Raw genomic sequence first — 17,435 nt, forward strand, 5'->3', positions numbered from 1 at the left:
TAGATGCCTTTGCATACATTATCCTGCCAGTGCTCTTCGTCCTCCTCAGAAATTACCTCCAGGATTACATGAACTCCATTTCACAGAAGAGGGACTAGATTTTCTGAATATTTGCATAATTTTCCCAAGATGACACGCAAGGTACTTTAGATCAAGGTACTTTGATCTCTTTGTCATTCCTCAGGAAAAAAAAAAAAAAGGTTGTCTTTGTTGTAAAGCCTTGGTAGGTCTTGGTAAGAACAAGGTAACATTAATTATCCTAAATTTTCTCATCCATTTGCCCCACACAGTCTCCAATCAGGCAAGATTTGGAATTAAATCCTGATCCCAGGTCCCAGATCCAATGTCCGGCTTCTGGTATGAAGGCTGCATGATCTCGCTCTCACAGGTTTCCCCCAGGCTGGAGCCACAGCAATGGCCAAGGGCACAGTTCTCTAAGCGAAGAGATCCTTTTCTCCATGTCATTCTAGTTTGCAGAGCTGGATTTCTGACCAACTCACTCTGAGTTCTGAGAGACTGCCTAGTCATTCTAAGATTACAGTCTGGCTACTATAAATCCCTGCCCATAACCCAGTACCTGAGGCAGTACAACCTGCCTCTTCTGGGCTGCAGATCCTGCTCCCAGGGGCCTGGCCAGGCTCCTCCGTCGGCATTCCTCCAGTCCTAATTCACCGCTTATCTTTGCACTTCCAATGTTTCTACAAATCAGAGGTTACAAACAAGGGTCCACAGACTCCACACGGTGAATGTAAATGAGCGAAGATGGACAGACAATCTGAGATGAACTAGGGCAGAATTACTGGGTCTATGGCTCTAGAGGGGAAAGCCGCTTATGTATAATCATTTGAGAATGTAGACGCAGTGTTATCACCTTTATGGATTTTTAAAGAGAAGATAAAAATCCCAATTTTTATGTAAAATTAGTAATTAATCCAGTGGTATTTTCTTTTTCTGTTATGTGAACACAAAAACCTGTACACTACCCATAGTCCTTCAGTTTATGACTTCTGCTTCAGTTTATGACTTCTGCTTCAGATAATTGCTTAGCTCTGGCTTACAAAGTATTATTCTCACAGACTGAAAAAGCCTTACATTAGGAGAGGTGAGTCAGCAACATAAATTGATGCTTGTGAATTAATTATGGAAAATTCTGATAACCACATGAATGCATTACCCAAGTAGTGTAACTAATATCAAGGGACAGTTCTCTGCAAGTCTCTCATGTTTCTACATATCTTATGAGTGGAGACACTGACAGCCTTTGTTTCAGACAATCTGTTCAGGAATGTTTATATAACAAATAGAGGCCTGGTGCACTGATTCGTGCACCAGTGGGGCCCCTTGGCCTGGCCTGCGGGGATCGGGCCGAAACTGGTTCTCCGACATTCCCAAGGGGTCCCAGGCTGTGAGAGGGCACAGGCCAGGCCAAGGGACGCCACTGGTGCATGACTGGGGCCGGGGAGGTAGCATGAGAGGGCTCCAGGGCATGTCAGGCCTGTCTCTCCCACTCCCAATTGGCTGGACCCCAGCAGCAAGCTAATCTACCAGTTGGAGCATCTTCCCCCTGGTGGCCAGTGCACATCATAGCAACTGGTCGAACAGTTGGACACTTAGCATATTAGGCTTTTATATATATAGATAGTCTTGGAAGAGAGATATGGAGTCTCTCTCTAGAGCGATGCTAACTTCCCATTATAAAATATTCATGTTTCCTAAACTCAGGGTTCCTCTCATATACTGCAACCTACTGCCCCATTTGTGTCCATCGATGAGATTTATGCCTCAGGGATACAGTGAAAATGCTAATACGCTGATATTTGTTACTGTTGTGCTTACTAAGCCCCTGGTCTCTGGTTCAGGAGAGTCATGTCTTCTGCCAGCATCTATAAAACATTGGCAGACTAACATGTTAAGATGCAAATAGGGTAAAATCTCAAGTCCTTCATAGTTCTTGAAAATTGGTATTAGCTTTTCTTCCTTTCTGAACTCTGGCTATAGCAGCTACTCTAAAATTAAAAGCCTACTGTCTTCTTCTATACTGGTTAGCACATTTCCCTGAATCAATACATCTCTATCTTGCTTTTGAAAGCACAGCATTGCTTTATGCTCCATCAAAAACAATCATGCACTCCCATTTCAAACACCTAAATCTCTCCCTATCTTTCTCTCTAGTTATTTTGGCCTCCATCTCCAACTTCAGAGAATAGCCTGGTGCTTAGCAATGCAGCAAAGCAACTAAGCAAAGAGACTGTCAAGCTACACTGCCTTGGTTTGAAACTATTGCTGCCTTCCGGCTGTGTTCTCTTAGACAAGTTAATCAATTCATGCCTCAGGTTTCTTCTCTCTACAAATAAAAATAATAATAGTAACTAACTCTCCACATTACTTGAGAATTAAGTAAGTTTTTATGTTTAATGTGCTTAGAATAGCATCTGGTACGTAGTGAGAAGGCAATAAATGTAACCAGCTACTCAACTGAATATTTTTCCAATAAGTTCAGTAAAGGGCCACCTTAAAAGCAGATTGTAATTTACAGTATAACCCTATCACTTGGAAGATGAATGGTAAATAATTTAGGGCTGTGTATGTATTTGGTCCTTTCTAAATTCAATAGTTTAAAGACATATTATTCCCATAGGTTTTCCCATTTGAAAAACTAACATCTCATCTCCCAGTCTTCTCCAAAGGACATGAAAGACCTTACAGCAACCTCTCTCAAGTCAAGTTGTAAATGTATAAATGTGTACAAAATATACAAACAAAGGTTTTATTTCAAATGCCAAACTACTCTTCCATAGATGGCCTTGTATACTCAGGATGCCTAACTGCTATTGGTGGGGTGTCCTCTATTTCCCCACCATTGCCAGTGGAAGTGGACTTCTTGGGGTGTTGCTGGAATAAGAATTTCCAGAGGCCCTCACAGGAGGATGAGGTATCCTGGCAAGTGATATTTCTGTGGAATTAAATCCCTGAGTTTTCAAGGTCCCCTCTCCCTCCATCCTGCCAAGGAAAAAGTCCCATTTCATCTTCAGCAGAGCTAGAGTTAAAGCCAGAGCTCAGAGTTTCTGCTCCATATTTGCACAGTCCAGTCCAGCATCTGGCTAGGTTAGCTTATGTTCCCAGCTGCAGTTCATTGTGTGTAGGATCCACATGGCCATGGGCCATGCAGCTTCTAGGGCCACATGGCTTGGGAGGAACATGGATGAGTGCAAGGAAGCAGAACAAAAGAGAGAAATCCTTTGTCTGGAGATTATGTATTCCCAAATTTTTGTGGGCTTGCATTGGGATCCACCCCTCTAGACAATGATCTTTGTCCTCCAATTAGACTGACAGGCAAGTACCTTCCCTATGTCACCCCAATTCACTGTGCATGTGCCCATTTTCCCTTTTGTCTAGTCTCTTCCCCCAGGAATCTGCAGGGGATGGACCAGTGGTTTACTGGGGAGTGTGTAATTGCAACTTCCTGGTGAAGCTGCCCAGATGGCCGTGTTTATTAGTATAATGTCTGGCCTTCCCTTTGCTCCTTTCCTATTATTATTAACTAGCAAATTACAATGGTAACATAACTATTACCAGTTTTCTTCACAGCCATAATCAAAAACTCAATTCACCAATATCACTTGTCTGAAGCATTGTTTCCATTGTTGTATTTACTGTGCAATGGCACAATTAAAAACAAAAATTCCAAAGGAGTAAAAGAGGAAAAGCTACAAAAGTCTGATTTGATTTTCCTACACTTTCCCCCTCCTTATTTTTCAAGCAGCTAATCCCCTCTCAAACTGTACAATAGAATAGCTAGACATAAAGGCAAGGAGATAAAACTGGCCAGCCAGTGCATTGTTCTTGCTAATCTGCACCATTTACATAGGGTTAGAAGGCTTGTTTTATCATTTAAACAGGCTTAAAAGCCTCTTTGCAAATGAGATTTAGTGCCTACAGAAGAATGAATTCTAGCTATTTGGTGAGTTTCTGCTGGACCAGCACTGGGAGCTGACTTGGCAGTAACTTAAGCTACTTCTTTGGCCTCATCCAGTATATGCAAAGATTGCTTCCAGCTGCCAAAACTGAAAAGCCTCAAGCTGATTAAATTCTTTCCAGGAGGTGAAAAGGATAAGGAGCAGGTTAAGAGGCCAATAATATTAGATTTTAGACTGTACCTGGGCAAACTTGTGTATAATGCAGGTGCTTTAGAAGTAGCTTTGAGTTTTTCCCCTGGAATCTCCCTTTGAAAGGGAACAGAAGGGCAGACAGCAAATGAGATTCAGAAACTGAGACTTAAAATAGTCCCCAAACTATGAAGTGAGGACAATCTAAACTCTTTGATTCATTGTTGGTCTGAGTGGCACAGCAAACTCCCTTGCCAGTTAGCACGGAAGATAACTGGGAGGAAAAAATTTTCTTTACACAAAGTACAGGCTTTACATCAAAACCTTAGATTTTAAAAATCAAAATCACATTGATATATACTACACCTATAATATGTTTTACCTGGCACACCTTGAACAGATGTTCAGTGTGACCTTGGCCTGAAGTTCAGCAGGGTGAGTAGCACGACCTTGATTAAATTTGCTCCCAGAAGGTGCCAGAGTAGTCACTCCCTCCATTCTTAAATCATCAAGATCCTCTGGAACAACACAAACAATTTCAGAGAGAAAAATTAAATTTTAGTAGTATTAAGGAGAGAAGTCCATGTTTTCAGGTGTCTGCAAGTAGTTTATAAGTTAAAACATTACATTTCCACTTGGCAAAAATCTTATCTCATGCATCAATTATTATTTAATCATTCTAGATGTTGTTAGAGACAAATTATATGAGAAGATTTATAGGAAGCCAAACCACAACCTCTGCAGCAATTGGGCCAAAATAGTCAGGACTAGGGCAATGGCTACCAGCTTCCCTTCTTTTTGTCTTTACTTACAACTCAGAACAAACCAGAAAATGACAACTATGTTCCCAACTGATTACAAAAGATTCTTTGCTTCTAATTAGCCTGCCTACTGCTTCCTCATCCAACAATCTCCAACCAGAACATATCTGAAACTTTCTTTTTTTCCATTCTAAACCTTTTCTTCTTGTCTTCCCCTGGGGCGGAGAATACTGTTCTCTGAAGTCCCTTCCTATTTTTCCCAAATTCTCAATCAAGACTTAAAAGGTCTAAGTTTCCCTTGTAACTTGGTCCTGATATAATAGTACATGCTCTCCTGCTTTATTCAGAAAACAAGGAATCTTATAAAAGGTATTCCATTTACTTGCTCTCAAACTTACCAAAAAAGGTACATAAAGTTTCAAAAGGTAAATTATAATTTTGCCAAACATGATCCATTACTGAGTTTATAGCCTGTGTAAGGAAAGCAGTCAGTCGCTTTTGATAAGGCTATGGAGAACCCAAACATTGCAGAGCTCTTACAAAACAACTCAGCGTTCTAGGCTTAACTGGATAATGCAAACAAATTTTCCTGAGATTATAATGACTCTTAGTCCAAGTCATGAACCAACCTTCTGTAATCTGAAGGAGGCTTGTCACTAGGATCCTTCCATAGGCTTCTCCAACTGAAAATCCTTCCATCTACATGAGCAATCTGGACAATTACTTTGAGTTTTAACTCAACTTCATGGGAGTCATCAAAAACGCATCTCCTTGACCTGGTTGCAAAGGCTTATTTCCCTGTTTTAGGGAAATAGCTGCCACTTCAAAATTCTGCTTAACCAGTTATAAGCTCCCCTCTTGATCTCAAGGTTACTCATGCAATGCAGACATTCTATTGCCTGAGAACATACGGCACTTTTCTCCAGCTAATTAACCTCTCATGAGAATGTGCTAACATTCCCTCACATCACCCTTCACCACTGCAACACCCTGATCCTACCAGAACAAGGAACCTCACAATTTTCTTACCTCAGTTAGAAAATGTGCCTGCCTCACCTAGGTTTTTTAATAACTGAAAACTTGACCTAATATTATTCGTTGATAGATCATACATCAAAATTTGACCTAATATTATTTGTTGATATATCGAAACTTGAAACTGGAATGGAATATGCTACCATCAACTTAAGCTTGCCTTTAGAATACAATCCTTTGTGTTATTGCACGTACTTAAGCTTGTCCACTAGCCAAAGACCACAGAATGAAAATATATATATATATATATATATATATATATATATATATATATATATAATTTTTTTTTAAATATGACTTGGGATGATTTAGAAACAAAGGTGTTCTCAACTCTGCTGAAAATCCTATCAAAAGTGAACAAGTGTCCTGGCCAGTTTGGCTCAGTGGATAGAGCATCAGCCCATGAACCTAAGGGTCCCAGGTTTGATTCTGGTCAAGGACACATACCTCGGTTGCAGGCTCGATCCCTGGCCCTGGTCAGGGTACATGTGGCAGGTAGCCAATCAATGTCTCTCTCTCACATCGATGTTTCTCTCTCTCTCTGTCTCTCCCCCTCCCTTCCACTCTCTTAAAAATCAATGGAAAAATATGCTGGGGTGAATATTAACAACAACAAAATAAGTGAACAAGCTGTTTAAGACATGTTTAGATACACTCTTATTTCATAAAGATGCAGCTATTATAAAAGCTAGGGCTCATGAAAAAATAAAAAATGATGAAGCTCAAGGAAATATTCTAGCAGATCATTTTACCAAACAAGCAACCTTAAACATAGTTATCATGCTATCTAAACTCTTTGAGGATAAATACTTAAAGGAATTCAAATAAACTATTATGAATATCAACATCCAGTCCCTAATTCTAGAAAAAATAAAAAATATATAGTTCTAACTTCACTCAGATAATCTCTGGTGAAGATAGCTGTTGGGTGAGATTACTTGGTTTCAAATGGATAGTAGCTAAATTTCTCCATGAAACTACTCATCATGATACAGATAAATTGCTTACTGTGTGAAATCAACATGACTGGGTAAACTTTCAAAGACAGTAGAGGTCATTTTTTAGTCATGTTTTCTTTTGTCAACAGCACAATTCTAGAAAAACTATAAGATGGGATATGGCCAGGAACAAAATCTCCAAGGGCTCTTTGAATACTGCATGAATTTTATTCAGCTTTCACACTCCACAAGATTTTAATGTTTTACTAGTAGTTATATGTTTATTTTCAGGATGGGTTGAAACATCTCTTTGGCAAAAAACTATAGTCTTTATAGTTGCTAAAAAGCTGCCTTTTTGTTTTCAATATTGGGAATACAAACTTTTATATCAAGTACCCAAGGTACACACTTCCCAAGAAACATAAAAGAACCCCTTACTCAGAAACCATGGAAAGGTGGAATCAATTACATTCTCAAATGAATTTAACAGAACTTTCAGAAACCCTTGAGCTTCCACGGGCAAAGGTAGTCCCACTCATCCTTATGTCAGTATGGTCCACTCCCTGAGGACACATTGTTTACTTCCCTATGAACTGGTAACTGGAGGGCCAATGTGCTCCAGGCTTTTACCTGATACTGAGCTCTACTCTCTGTATCACACCTCGTAAAATACTACATGAGACATGTACCGTACTCAGTCCTATCACCAAGAGGTTAAGGTCACATTCAAAATATCTTCTTATAGCCTCTTCATAATATTCAATTATCATATTTTGTCCATTGAAGGATACATCTGAAAAAAAATGCTCTTGAACTTCATGGAAGGGATTTTATCAAATACTATAAACTACTAATATAGAAGCAAAACTCTCTGGAGTAAACCCTTGGATTCACATTTCACAACTAAAGAAGCAATCCAGAATCAACGAAACAAGAAGCCTATTATAATAGGGGACCTCAAACAGGATTCTTTAGAACAATCCAATGACCTCAGATAGTGGACAGTTTCTGCCCAAGATGGTGGATCAAAACCCCTACTAATTCCTATTTTGCTTTTCATCTACTTACTTACAATCATTATTCTCCTTTTCTGTAGACTCCTGGTTGCTGCCCACCCATGATGGCCCCTTTTCCTCTTCTGTTCTGTTCTAGATTGGAGTGTAATCAGTCTACCACCAATCTCAGATTATTCAGCTAATGTAAGGCCATGCCATGAATAATTCCTTTTCCCCTGGGTACCTGTGTGGTCCTACCAGATACTACTGGATTTCCTTTGCAACCAGCATGGCTAGGATCACTTTCCTCATACTAATAACTCATGCACTTTAGGAATAGTATTGCAAAACTTATCTGTATATAGGCACCATAATTCTATAAATCATCAAACTGGAAATTGTAATTCGGACATGAGTTCCAAATGAGGCTACCCTTGATTATTCAGGCACTTTACCTGGGGGAGTTACTGTTTCATTGTTTATACAAATAAAGCAGTAACTATATATATAAAGCCCTAATACGCAAATAGACTGAACAGCGGAACAACTGAACAACCGATCACTATGACATGCCTTGACCACCAGGGGGCACATGCAGAAGATGGCAGGTGTAGGCCGTGGCGTGATGGTGGAGCAGGTGAACGGGGGCACCAGACCAAGTCAGGGTGCCGGTCACTGTCATCAGGGCAAGCCTCTGGTGGTCACTGAAAATTCTTTGCTGCCGTGTGCCGTGGTCCCACCTGGCACTTGCACCTGCTGCTGGCGCCGGCCCCACTCACACCTGCTGCCAGCACCACAGCTGCTGCTCGCACCCGGCACTGGCCCCGTTCGCTGGGCACTGTCAGTGAGCACAGCTCGGCAGCTACTGGCCATGATTGCCCCTCAGGGCTTCTCTCCCTACCCCTGCTCCTGAGGGGCAATCAGAGCAGCAGCCACCGCTCACACCCACTGCTGGTGCCAGCCCCAATCGCTCTGCATCATCAGCGGGTGCGAGCAGGGCCAGCGCTGTCAGCACATGGGAGTGGCGGCGGCGGGAGTGGGGCTGTCAGCAGACAGGGTGCCAAGGGCCATGGCACGGAGGATGGGCCGAGACCCACCCTTGTGCCTACCGCAACTTCACAGCCCACAGTTCCTTTCAAGGTGCATGAATCCATGCACTGGGCCATAGTTTCCAATAATAGGCATCATACAAACAAAATATGTAAAGACATGTATCATTTTAACTCTGACAGAACTAATAAATAATACTACCTCTACCCTACATGAAATATAGATCAGTCTCAATGCCTTGGCAAAAACAGTGATGAACAATCTAGATTTCATATTCACTAGTCATGGTAGTATCTGTGCTACTGATACTACTACTTGCTGTATTTGGCTCAATGAAACAGCTAAGGTAGAAAAGATTATATATCACCTTAAGGCAAAAGCTACCTGACTCTTTAAGATTGATCTCTCATGACCTATGGGGTTGTTTTCTTGGCCTTTGTTAGATTTTTGGTTCAGAAACGTATTTTTCCTCCTTTTTCAAAAATATGTTTTTATTGATTTTTATAAAGAGCGGAAGGAAGAGAGAGAGAGAGCAATATCAACATCAATTGTTTGACTCCTATACCCACCCCAACCAGGACTTAACCCACAAGCTAGGTATGTGCCTTGGTCAAGAACTGAAGCAGCAACTTTTTGGTACACAGAATGATGCTCAACCAACTGAGCCACAAAGGCCAGGGCTATAGTCTACATATTTAAATCCAGTAGTCACCGTGCGTAAACAATGTCCAGGGAATGATTAGCACATGATTACACCACACCACGCAGTAATTGGTTCTGTTGTCCGTGGTGTGACTTTCTGCAGCAGTTCTATTTTTAAAAAGAAGTTTAAATTTTCATTTCCTTAGACTGTTTATTGTCCTTTTTCATTTAGTGGTCACAATACCAGTCCATAGAATTCTATCATATTAGTGCTGACACGGATCTTAAAAGCTTCTATACAGCACTGCCTCATCAGATGATCACCATGACAATACAACATCAAAAAGTTAAGAAACTCTTTTGATACAAGTAACTATGGAGATGAGTGAATACTCATCAAGCAGTGAAGATCTGGATCTCTAGTCTTACCTTGCGGCCAACTTCCTGCAAGAAAGAGAATAACCAAAAGAGGAACCTGAGAGATTGAATATATAAACACACTCTGTACTGATCACATATGATATTAGAACAGTGACCTATAAGCTCTGCTGGGATTAACCAGAGAGGCCAAACCACAATCTCTGCAGCAGTTGGCCCAAAACTCAGTACTCAGTTAATATAAACCAGCTTCCCCTCCTGTACCCCCATTGCCAACGCAGAACCAATCAAAAAAGCCAAATATGCTCCCCAAATCACTTGTATGAGATAGTCTGCTTCTAGTTAGCTTGCCTCTAGCCTCCCCATGTCAACTTCCAATCAGAACATATCTCAAGCCTTCCCTTTTTATTTTTTCATTATAAAGCTTTCCTACTTTCCTACCTGCTTTTGGATCTCTGGCAAATACAAGTGATGGTGGGTGACTGCCTTGCTATAAGCAGCTCTGAATAAATAGCCTCTGCTTGTTCTCAGTGTAAAGGTCTTCATTTATTTCCTTCATGGAAACCTTTAAATATATATCATGCAGAAGAGATATCACAGTTCCCCTGTGACTTCAGAGAAGAAATGGGTCTAAGAAGAGGGAAGGGTATTTCTGAGTCTACATACAATCTTCCTACATTTATAGCTATTCAAAGGCATATTGAGCAGTGTCGTGAGGGTGATTTGAGTACCCCATCCATGAAGTTGTTAAAGCAGAGGCTGGGTAATTATGGTGGCTGACCTAGAATTTTGCTAAGCATTGTAATAAATGATCTCTCCAGTTGAGTCAAAATCTAAGCTTCTCTCAAACTTGGTCATTATAATTCTATGATGGATTTAAGGCATATTGGATACTGATAAAAATAGGAAATTGAATGTTTAAAAGCAGACTATTTAAATGAAACAACAATCTCTTGAAGGCCATATTGCTATGAATTAAACCAAAAAGTTGCTTCCTTAGTTTTATTTTTTGAGCTGCAAAGTACACCCCAGTGACTTTTTAATGAAGTGAGTACTGTGTTATTCTAGATACTGACATGAAGATATTATGTGGTTTATTCTACATCAGGGAATAGATATAATAGCTACTCCTTACCTTCAAGGCCAAATCCTCACTCTCTACTTGCCTCTGCATCATTTTTCTACTAATAATATAAAGCACAAGGGTATGGAGCTTCATGATAATTATCTAAGCATTTGTAGGTTGCTTGATGTATGTAGAGAAAGTAACAAGACATGAATTTTATGATTTCATTTTTGAAGACTGACTAGCCACCATATCTCCATCTAGGTCTCACTTCTTTTAAAGATTTTTCAAAAATGATTTTTAGAGAGAGAGGAAGGAAAAGGGGGAGAGAGAGAGAGAGAGAGAGAGAGAGAGAGAGAGAGAGAGAGAGAGAACGAGAACATCGATATGAGAGCAAAAACATCAAACATGAATCTGCTGCCTCCTGCATGCTCCCTACTGGGGTTCGAGCCTGCAACCTGGGCTTGGGCCCTGACCTGGAATCTCACTGGCAATCTTTTGTGCACAGAGCTGTGCCCAGCCAACTGAGCCACACTGGCCAGGGTAGGTCTCACTTCTTTTTATACAGCTCAAAATAACTGTCACAATATAGGGGCTGGGGGGGGGGGGTGGAGGGGAGAAGAGAATCCTAGAGTAAGAAGCCTTCTAGAATTTATTTGCTTGTTCATTGAGACTTCAGGTTGCTGCAAACTGAAACTCAGCAACTGCTATGGCATGGAAGTATCAGATGCAACTGTGATGATGTCAGTGAAATGATTCCTCTAGTCTTAGGAGAGGTCTTACTTGGAAAATATTCATTTCTTCATTTGTTAACCAACTTTCATTCTCTCAAAGAAAATCAGTAAACTTCCTTACCGAGCTTTAAAGGGTGATGCAACTATAAAGAACCTTGCGTATTGTTTAGTCATGGAAGGTTGCTAATAATCTATTTAGTTTACAAAGAATAAAAATAAAATACAAATCTAGGTCTTCATAGTTCCAGTTCCTTAATAACTTTAAAGGGAGAAGGTATCTAGGATTAAATAAGCAAGGGAAAGAAATCAAAATGCCTAAACCTAGAAAAATTTAGAAAGTTTGCATAAATTGTAAGAGAGGAGAAAAACAAATTAGACATTTTGAGTAAGAGCTTGTCCAAGGAATGTTTAATGCTGGATATTTCAGGGGAGAAAGTGCCATGAACAGTTTTAAGTACAGAAACTTAGAATCTTAAAGCATCAAAAATGAGTTTTTAAAAATGCCAGATATTGTCTATGAGCATTTGGCGCTATTTTATTTTAATGAAGCAGAATAGTTTCAGTTTTCTCATGAAAACCTAAATGATAAAGAATTATTAGTAAGACGAATAAGTTGGGTAACAGGTAAGTAGAAGTATACAAGCCAGACCCAGTAGTGAAGTACCTTTCAGAGCAACGAAAGAACATGAAAAAGCACAGAGATTTGAAAGTACATAGTATTTTGGGAAATATTATGCATCTTATATGACTATAACCTGAGATGTATAGGAATAACAGAATGTAACACTGGAGAATAGTTTAGTCTCAGATGACAAAGGGGGATAAAATAATCAAGTCTGTAGGTATATTAACTGAAATAAACAATTTTCTAAATTTATAATATTAATTTTAGGAATATTCTTTTTAAATATAGTTGATATTATAACTAATATAATCTATAAAATAGTCTTCATTGAAATCCATATTCAACTAATATATTCAATGAATTAGGTTATAAATATATTCCTCACAGCTATAAATTCACTACTCATTAACATATTCTTATTAAAGACTATACAATTACATATTCAACTAAATAGCAAACATATACTTAATATTGTCAGCATAATCAATATAACCTAGAACTGTATCTTCCAATTCATTAGTCACTAGCCACATGTTGCTATGGAGAACTTTCAATGTGGCTCGTCCAAATTGAGATATGCTGTAATAGTGCAGTACATACAGTATTCAGAAGACTTAATACAAAATATCCGATTTATAACTTTTATATGGACTATATGTTGAAATAAGAATATTTTGGATATACTGAGTTAAATTAAAATGTATTAAAGTTAATTTTACCTGTTTCTTTTTTCTTTTTTTAATGAGACTCTTCTAGAACAAATATTTCATGAATATCTTAATAAAATTATATTTTTAAATATAATATAAATGAAACTATCTTATATCATATAGCTTTAGACTACCAGTAAATAAAGATTTCCTTATGTTGATGCAAATAAGAACACATTTCAATGAATCCATTAATATTTATGAGAAAAATATCATATTCATTGTCTCTATTTAAAAGAATATTTACTTTCATTACTTGTTATCCTACTATTTGGTTTTATTTTTATCCCACAGTACTTATTACCTGACTATATATACACTGAGTGGCCAGATTATTATGACCACCTCACGTTTATAGGCAAATTAGCTATAATTTCATGCTGAAGTTGCTAGAGGGCCAGACCATTATAAATAGGGACAGTAGAAGTGATTTTTTTACCACAACAGTAGAAGTGATATTTTTCTGAAGATATGGGTAAACAACGCGATTTAACAGCCTTTGAACATGGGATATATATACACTGAGTGGCCAGATTATTATGACCACCCCATCAGTACTTCATTAGGCCACCTTGTGCCTTTAATACTGCGGCGACTCTTGGCATTGACTCCACAAGATGTTGAAAGGTGATGCGAGGAATCTGACACCATGCCTGATGAATAGCACTGTCCATTTCTGTGAGATTTGATGGCTGTGGAACCAGCTGCCTGATGGCTCTTTTAACTTCGTCCCACAAATGCTCAATTGGATTGAGATCTGGTGATTGTGGGGGCCACCTAAGCAAGGTAAAGTCTCCCTCATGTTCTTGAAACCACTCCTGCACAATACGAGCACCGTGGCATGGCGCATTGTCTTGTTGGAGGAAGCCATCTCCATTGGGATACGCCATCAACATGACAGGATGAACCTGATCAGCAATGATACTTAGGTATGTTGTGCTATTCAGACGCTGTTCCACACGAATTAAAGGGCCCAAATCATGCCAGGAAAACATGCCCCAAACCATAACACTGCCCCCACCAGCTTGAAGGGTTGTACTCATGCATGTGGGGTGCATGCTTTCATGCTGTTTCCGCCAAATTCTCACTCTGCCATCTGCATGATGCAACTGGAAATGTGATTCATTGGACCACATGACTTTTTTCTAATGCTTGACTGTCCAATCCTTGTGTTCCTGTGCAAATTGGAGACATTTTATCTTGGTCACTGCAGACAGCAAAGGTGTTCGAAAAGGCCTTCGACTTCCATATCCCATACGATGCAGTGTACGGCTAATTTGCCTACAAATGTCAGGTGGTCATAATAATCTGGCCACTCAGTGTATATGTCTACATACTTCTGTGTGTGTGTAAATATATATATATATATATATATATATATATATATATATATATATATATATATATATATTTACACACACACATACTTAAACAGAAACATACATGTACAGACACACACCCCTACAATTATTCATTTAATTTTAAAATTTTGTTTCTTTTCTGATACCTCAACATAGGAACTAAGTCTTTCTCATTTACTACCATAATCTCAGTGTTTTACAAGTGTATCCAGCACAGAGTAGGCATTTGTTGATATTTACTGACTAGAAAACTTTTGTATAATTTGATAATCCCTGTTAATTATGGGATTGACTTTCAGAGAATGGGTTTTTGAAGAGATACACTTGTTGCACTTACCTACACAATTTGGTACCAGGCAGATGAGGCAGGAAGAAGCCTGCAGCAATGCTGCCTGTATAAGCTTCTGAGGGTCTGGAGAAAGGGTGAAACAGTAAGAGACAGAAATATACTAGACAATTTCAGAGGTAGAGTCAATAGGTTATAGTGAACTATTGATTGAGAAATCCTAACAGGTTTCTCCATCTGACCACTTTTAGAAAATACAGGAAGGGATAACAATACCTTTGCTTTTGCACATGCTGAGATGGAGCTACCTTTAAGACAGCCATATGGGTATTTGGTAGACAGTTAGAAGGACAAGTCTGGAGCTAGGGAGGGAGTGTGAAATGGAGCGACAGACCAGATGGCTGAGAAAAGCTGGTATAGTTATCAGCCTAGCAGTTAAAATCAAGCAGTGACATTGATGCCTAACTTTCTTTACAAGTAAAATGTGTGCATTACATGAATATTATCTGTAAAACTATACCCATTTTTTTTTACAATAGAAAGCCCAAAGCAGTAATTTATTTATTAAAGTAACCTATAAAATTGTGATGCATCTTTTGAGTCACAGGGATACTAATTGATAAAAATGAACAAATTTATAACTAAAGACATGTCAGCACTTTATCTTTAAACCATCCAAATAAGCAAGAATTAATCAAGCGAAGAGTTGTTTTGATTTAATTTAAGGAAATAACAGCTGCCTTGATGAAATAAACCCAGGACTTTCATTTCACTCAAGTGTAATCCATGAAATAATTTACAGCTGTCTGAACTAGACAATGTGAATTTTCACATCTGTTTCTAGGAACTTCATAACAAAAAAATTAAAAGCTTTCCAAACATAAGTCCCTTCGCAGTGATTCAATGATGGTTACACAAGAGTTATATGGCAGTTTCTCCCTGCACTGCAATTGGTTTGTTGATTTACGTCAATAGAGCTGATTTGGTCAAATATTTTATGCAGATGTTATATATTCCGAGTGAATTATTAAAAATAAAATAAATGTTAAGAAAACATATAAGAAATTAGACAAGCTTAAATAAAATATTTATGAAAACTTTTTTGCTATGTGAGACAGCTATAATTCCTTAAGAGGAAAAGAAAGAATATAGAGTGAAGCATAATTCACTTTCCTGGGACAAATTCTGGTTGAAAGGTGGAAGGAGGTTCAGGCCATGCTTTCTATTGATTCCCTCTTGCTACAACCATGCCTCAAATATAAGCTCAGCATTCTTTCTTCGAACATCAGAGTAATACAACTTAACCAAATTCAAAAATATTAAGAACAAAGTGGTAGATAGCAGAAATTTTAGGTTGTCATTTTTACAAAATAACCTTCATTCAAAGCATTTAAGTTAGACTTGCACTGAAAAAAAATGTCTTGTGGAATTAAAATGCTATGCTGAATTTTCCCTTCTTAATAACATAAGAGAATCTTACAGAATATTTACTTTCCTTGACCACATAAGAGCAATAAACAAAGAAAGTGATTATACCAGTAAGTTACAAACAATGTTTATGTAAATTTAAGTTTACATGTAGTCTATGTCTTCTTAACTTGAAAGGAGCAAGAAACTTCCTGAGATATTCTTTAGCTACCAATTCCTGTTTAATTTCTTTGACTATCAATAGCCAAACACATGATGACCACAAACATTTGAAAATATTTATAGGCTAGAATTTGTTCACTTAGATTGCAAATGAATCACAAGACTTGTGCTAATTGAACCCATCATTATATAAATTGTGAAGGCTTTTCTGTTTGTTAGTCAGACAAATTAAGACATCTGGGAGTGGTTTTCTCCTTCCAATCTGGAAGAAAATGTCAGTGCTTCCAGCAAATTCAAATCCAAACACTCCCCAAAGTCTGGTTTCTGCATCATAGTGCATCTTTATTTTTCTTAACTTTCACCCACCACAAAATGCAAGAGATTATATTATATACACACAAAAATTAACTTTTTTTTCATGAAACTTTTGTTACCCTCTGAAGGTTTGACAGATAGAAGTTGTGTATAATTCTTTCAGTAAAAAGAACTGAAATTCCAGGCATGTGGACTCACGTTATATATGCAGACTGGCCTGGTACAACTGAGCCCAGTTACAGCCCTCATTGAAGGGAGGACACAGTGTGACCAACTCAGAAATCTAGACAGTGTCAGAGGCGTAGTATTGGGACCAGGTTTGAGGGGCATAGGCAGGAGATTTGAAAAGAGCTTAGAAGTAGAGGTCTTCAGGAATACAACTGGAAAACAGAAAGTGAGGGACATGAGGCAACGTGTTCAATGTAGACATGAACAAGGCAAAGATGATATCTAGGTAGTCTTGGGGAAAGGTTTAATCTTTTTAAAAGGCTGGATTAGGTAAATTATTAACTATATAGAGTGATAGGCAAAAATGTCTGATTTTTTTTCAATATGAAAACAACTGCAATATATTGCTTACAAAAGCTTATCATTTTAACTACCATTTAAAAGTGTATTTATTCTATCTTACTTCCCATGGGCTGTATCTCTCCCTAAAGCACTCATATAATTATTACCTCTCAATAGTGAGAAAGCATTTCTCAACCCAATAGTTTGGTTATGGAAGATGGCTGGCCCTTTTAGGCACCATTATGTTAGAGCAAGCATTATTTCAGCTGGTATACTAACACTTATTTTATTCTTGTTTTTAAACTAATGATTAACCCTCTTTAATACAATCTT

General features: G+C 38.4%; 1 protein-coding gene across 1 annotated transcript in view; it reads right to left on the minus strand.

Moving 5' to 3' along the window:
- The window catches only part of C17H8orf34 (chromosome 17 C8orf34 homolog), a 250,888-nt gene that overhangs the window by 101,198 nt on the left and 132,255 nt on the right, over positions 1-17,435 (minus strand). Inside the window, 1 exon segment of the mRNA XM_059673058.1 lies at positions 4,489-4,624. Coding sequence (XP_059529041.1) covers positions 4,489-4,624 — 136 coding nt within the window.

This window comes from Myotis daubentonii, chromosome 17, assembly GCF_963259705.1.
Source record: "Myotis daubentonii chromosome 17, mMyoDau2.1, whole genome shotgun sequence".
NCBI classification, from domain to species: domain Eukaryota; kingdom Metazoa; phylum Chordata; class Mammalia; order Chiroptera; family Vespertilionidae; genus Myotis; species Myotis daubentonii.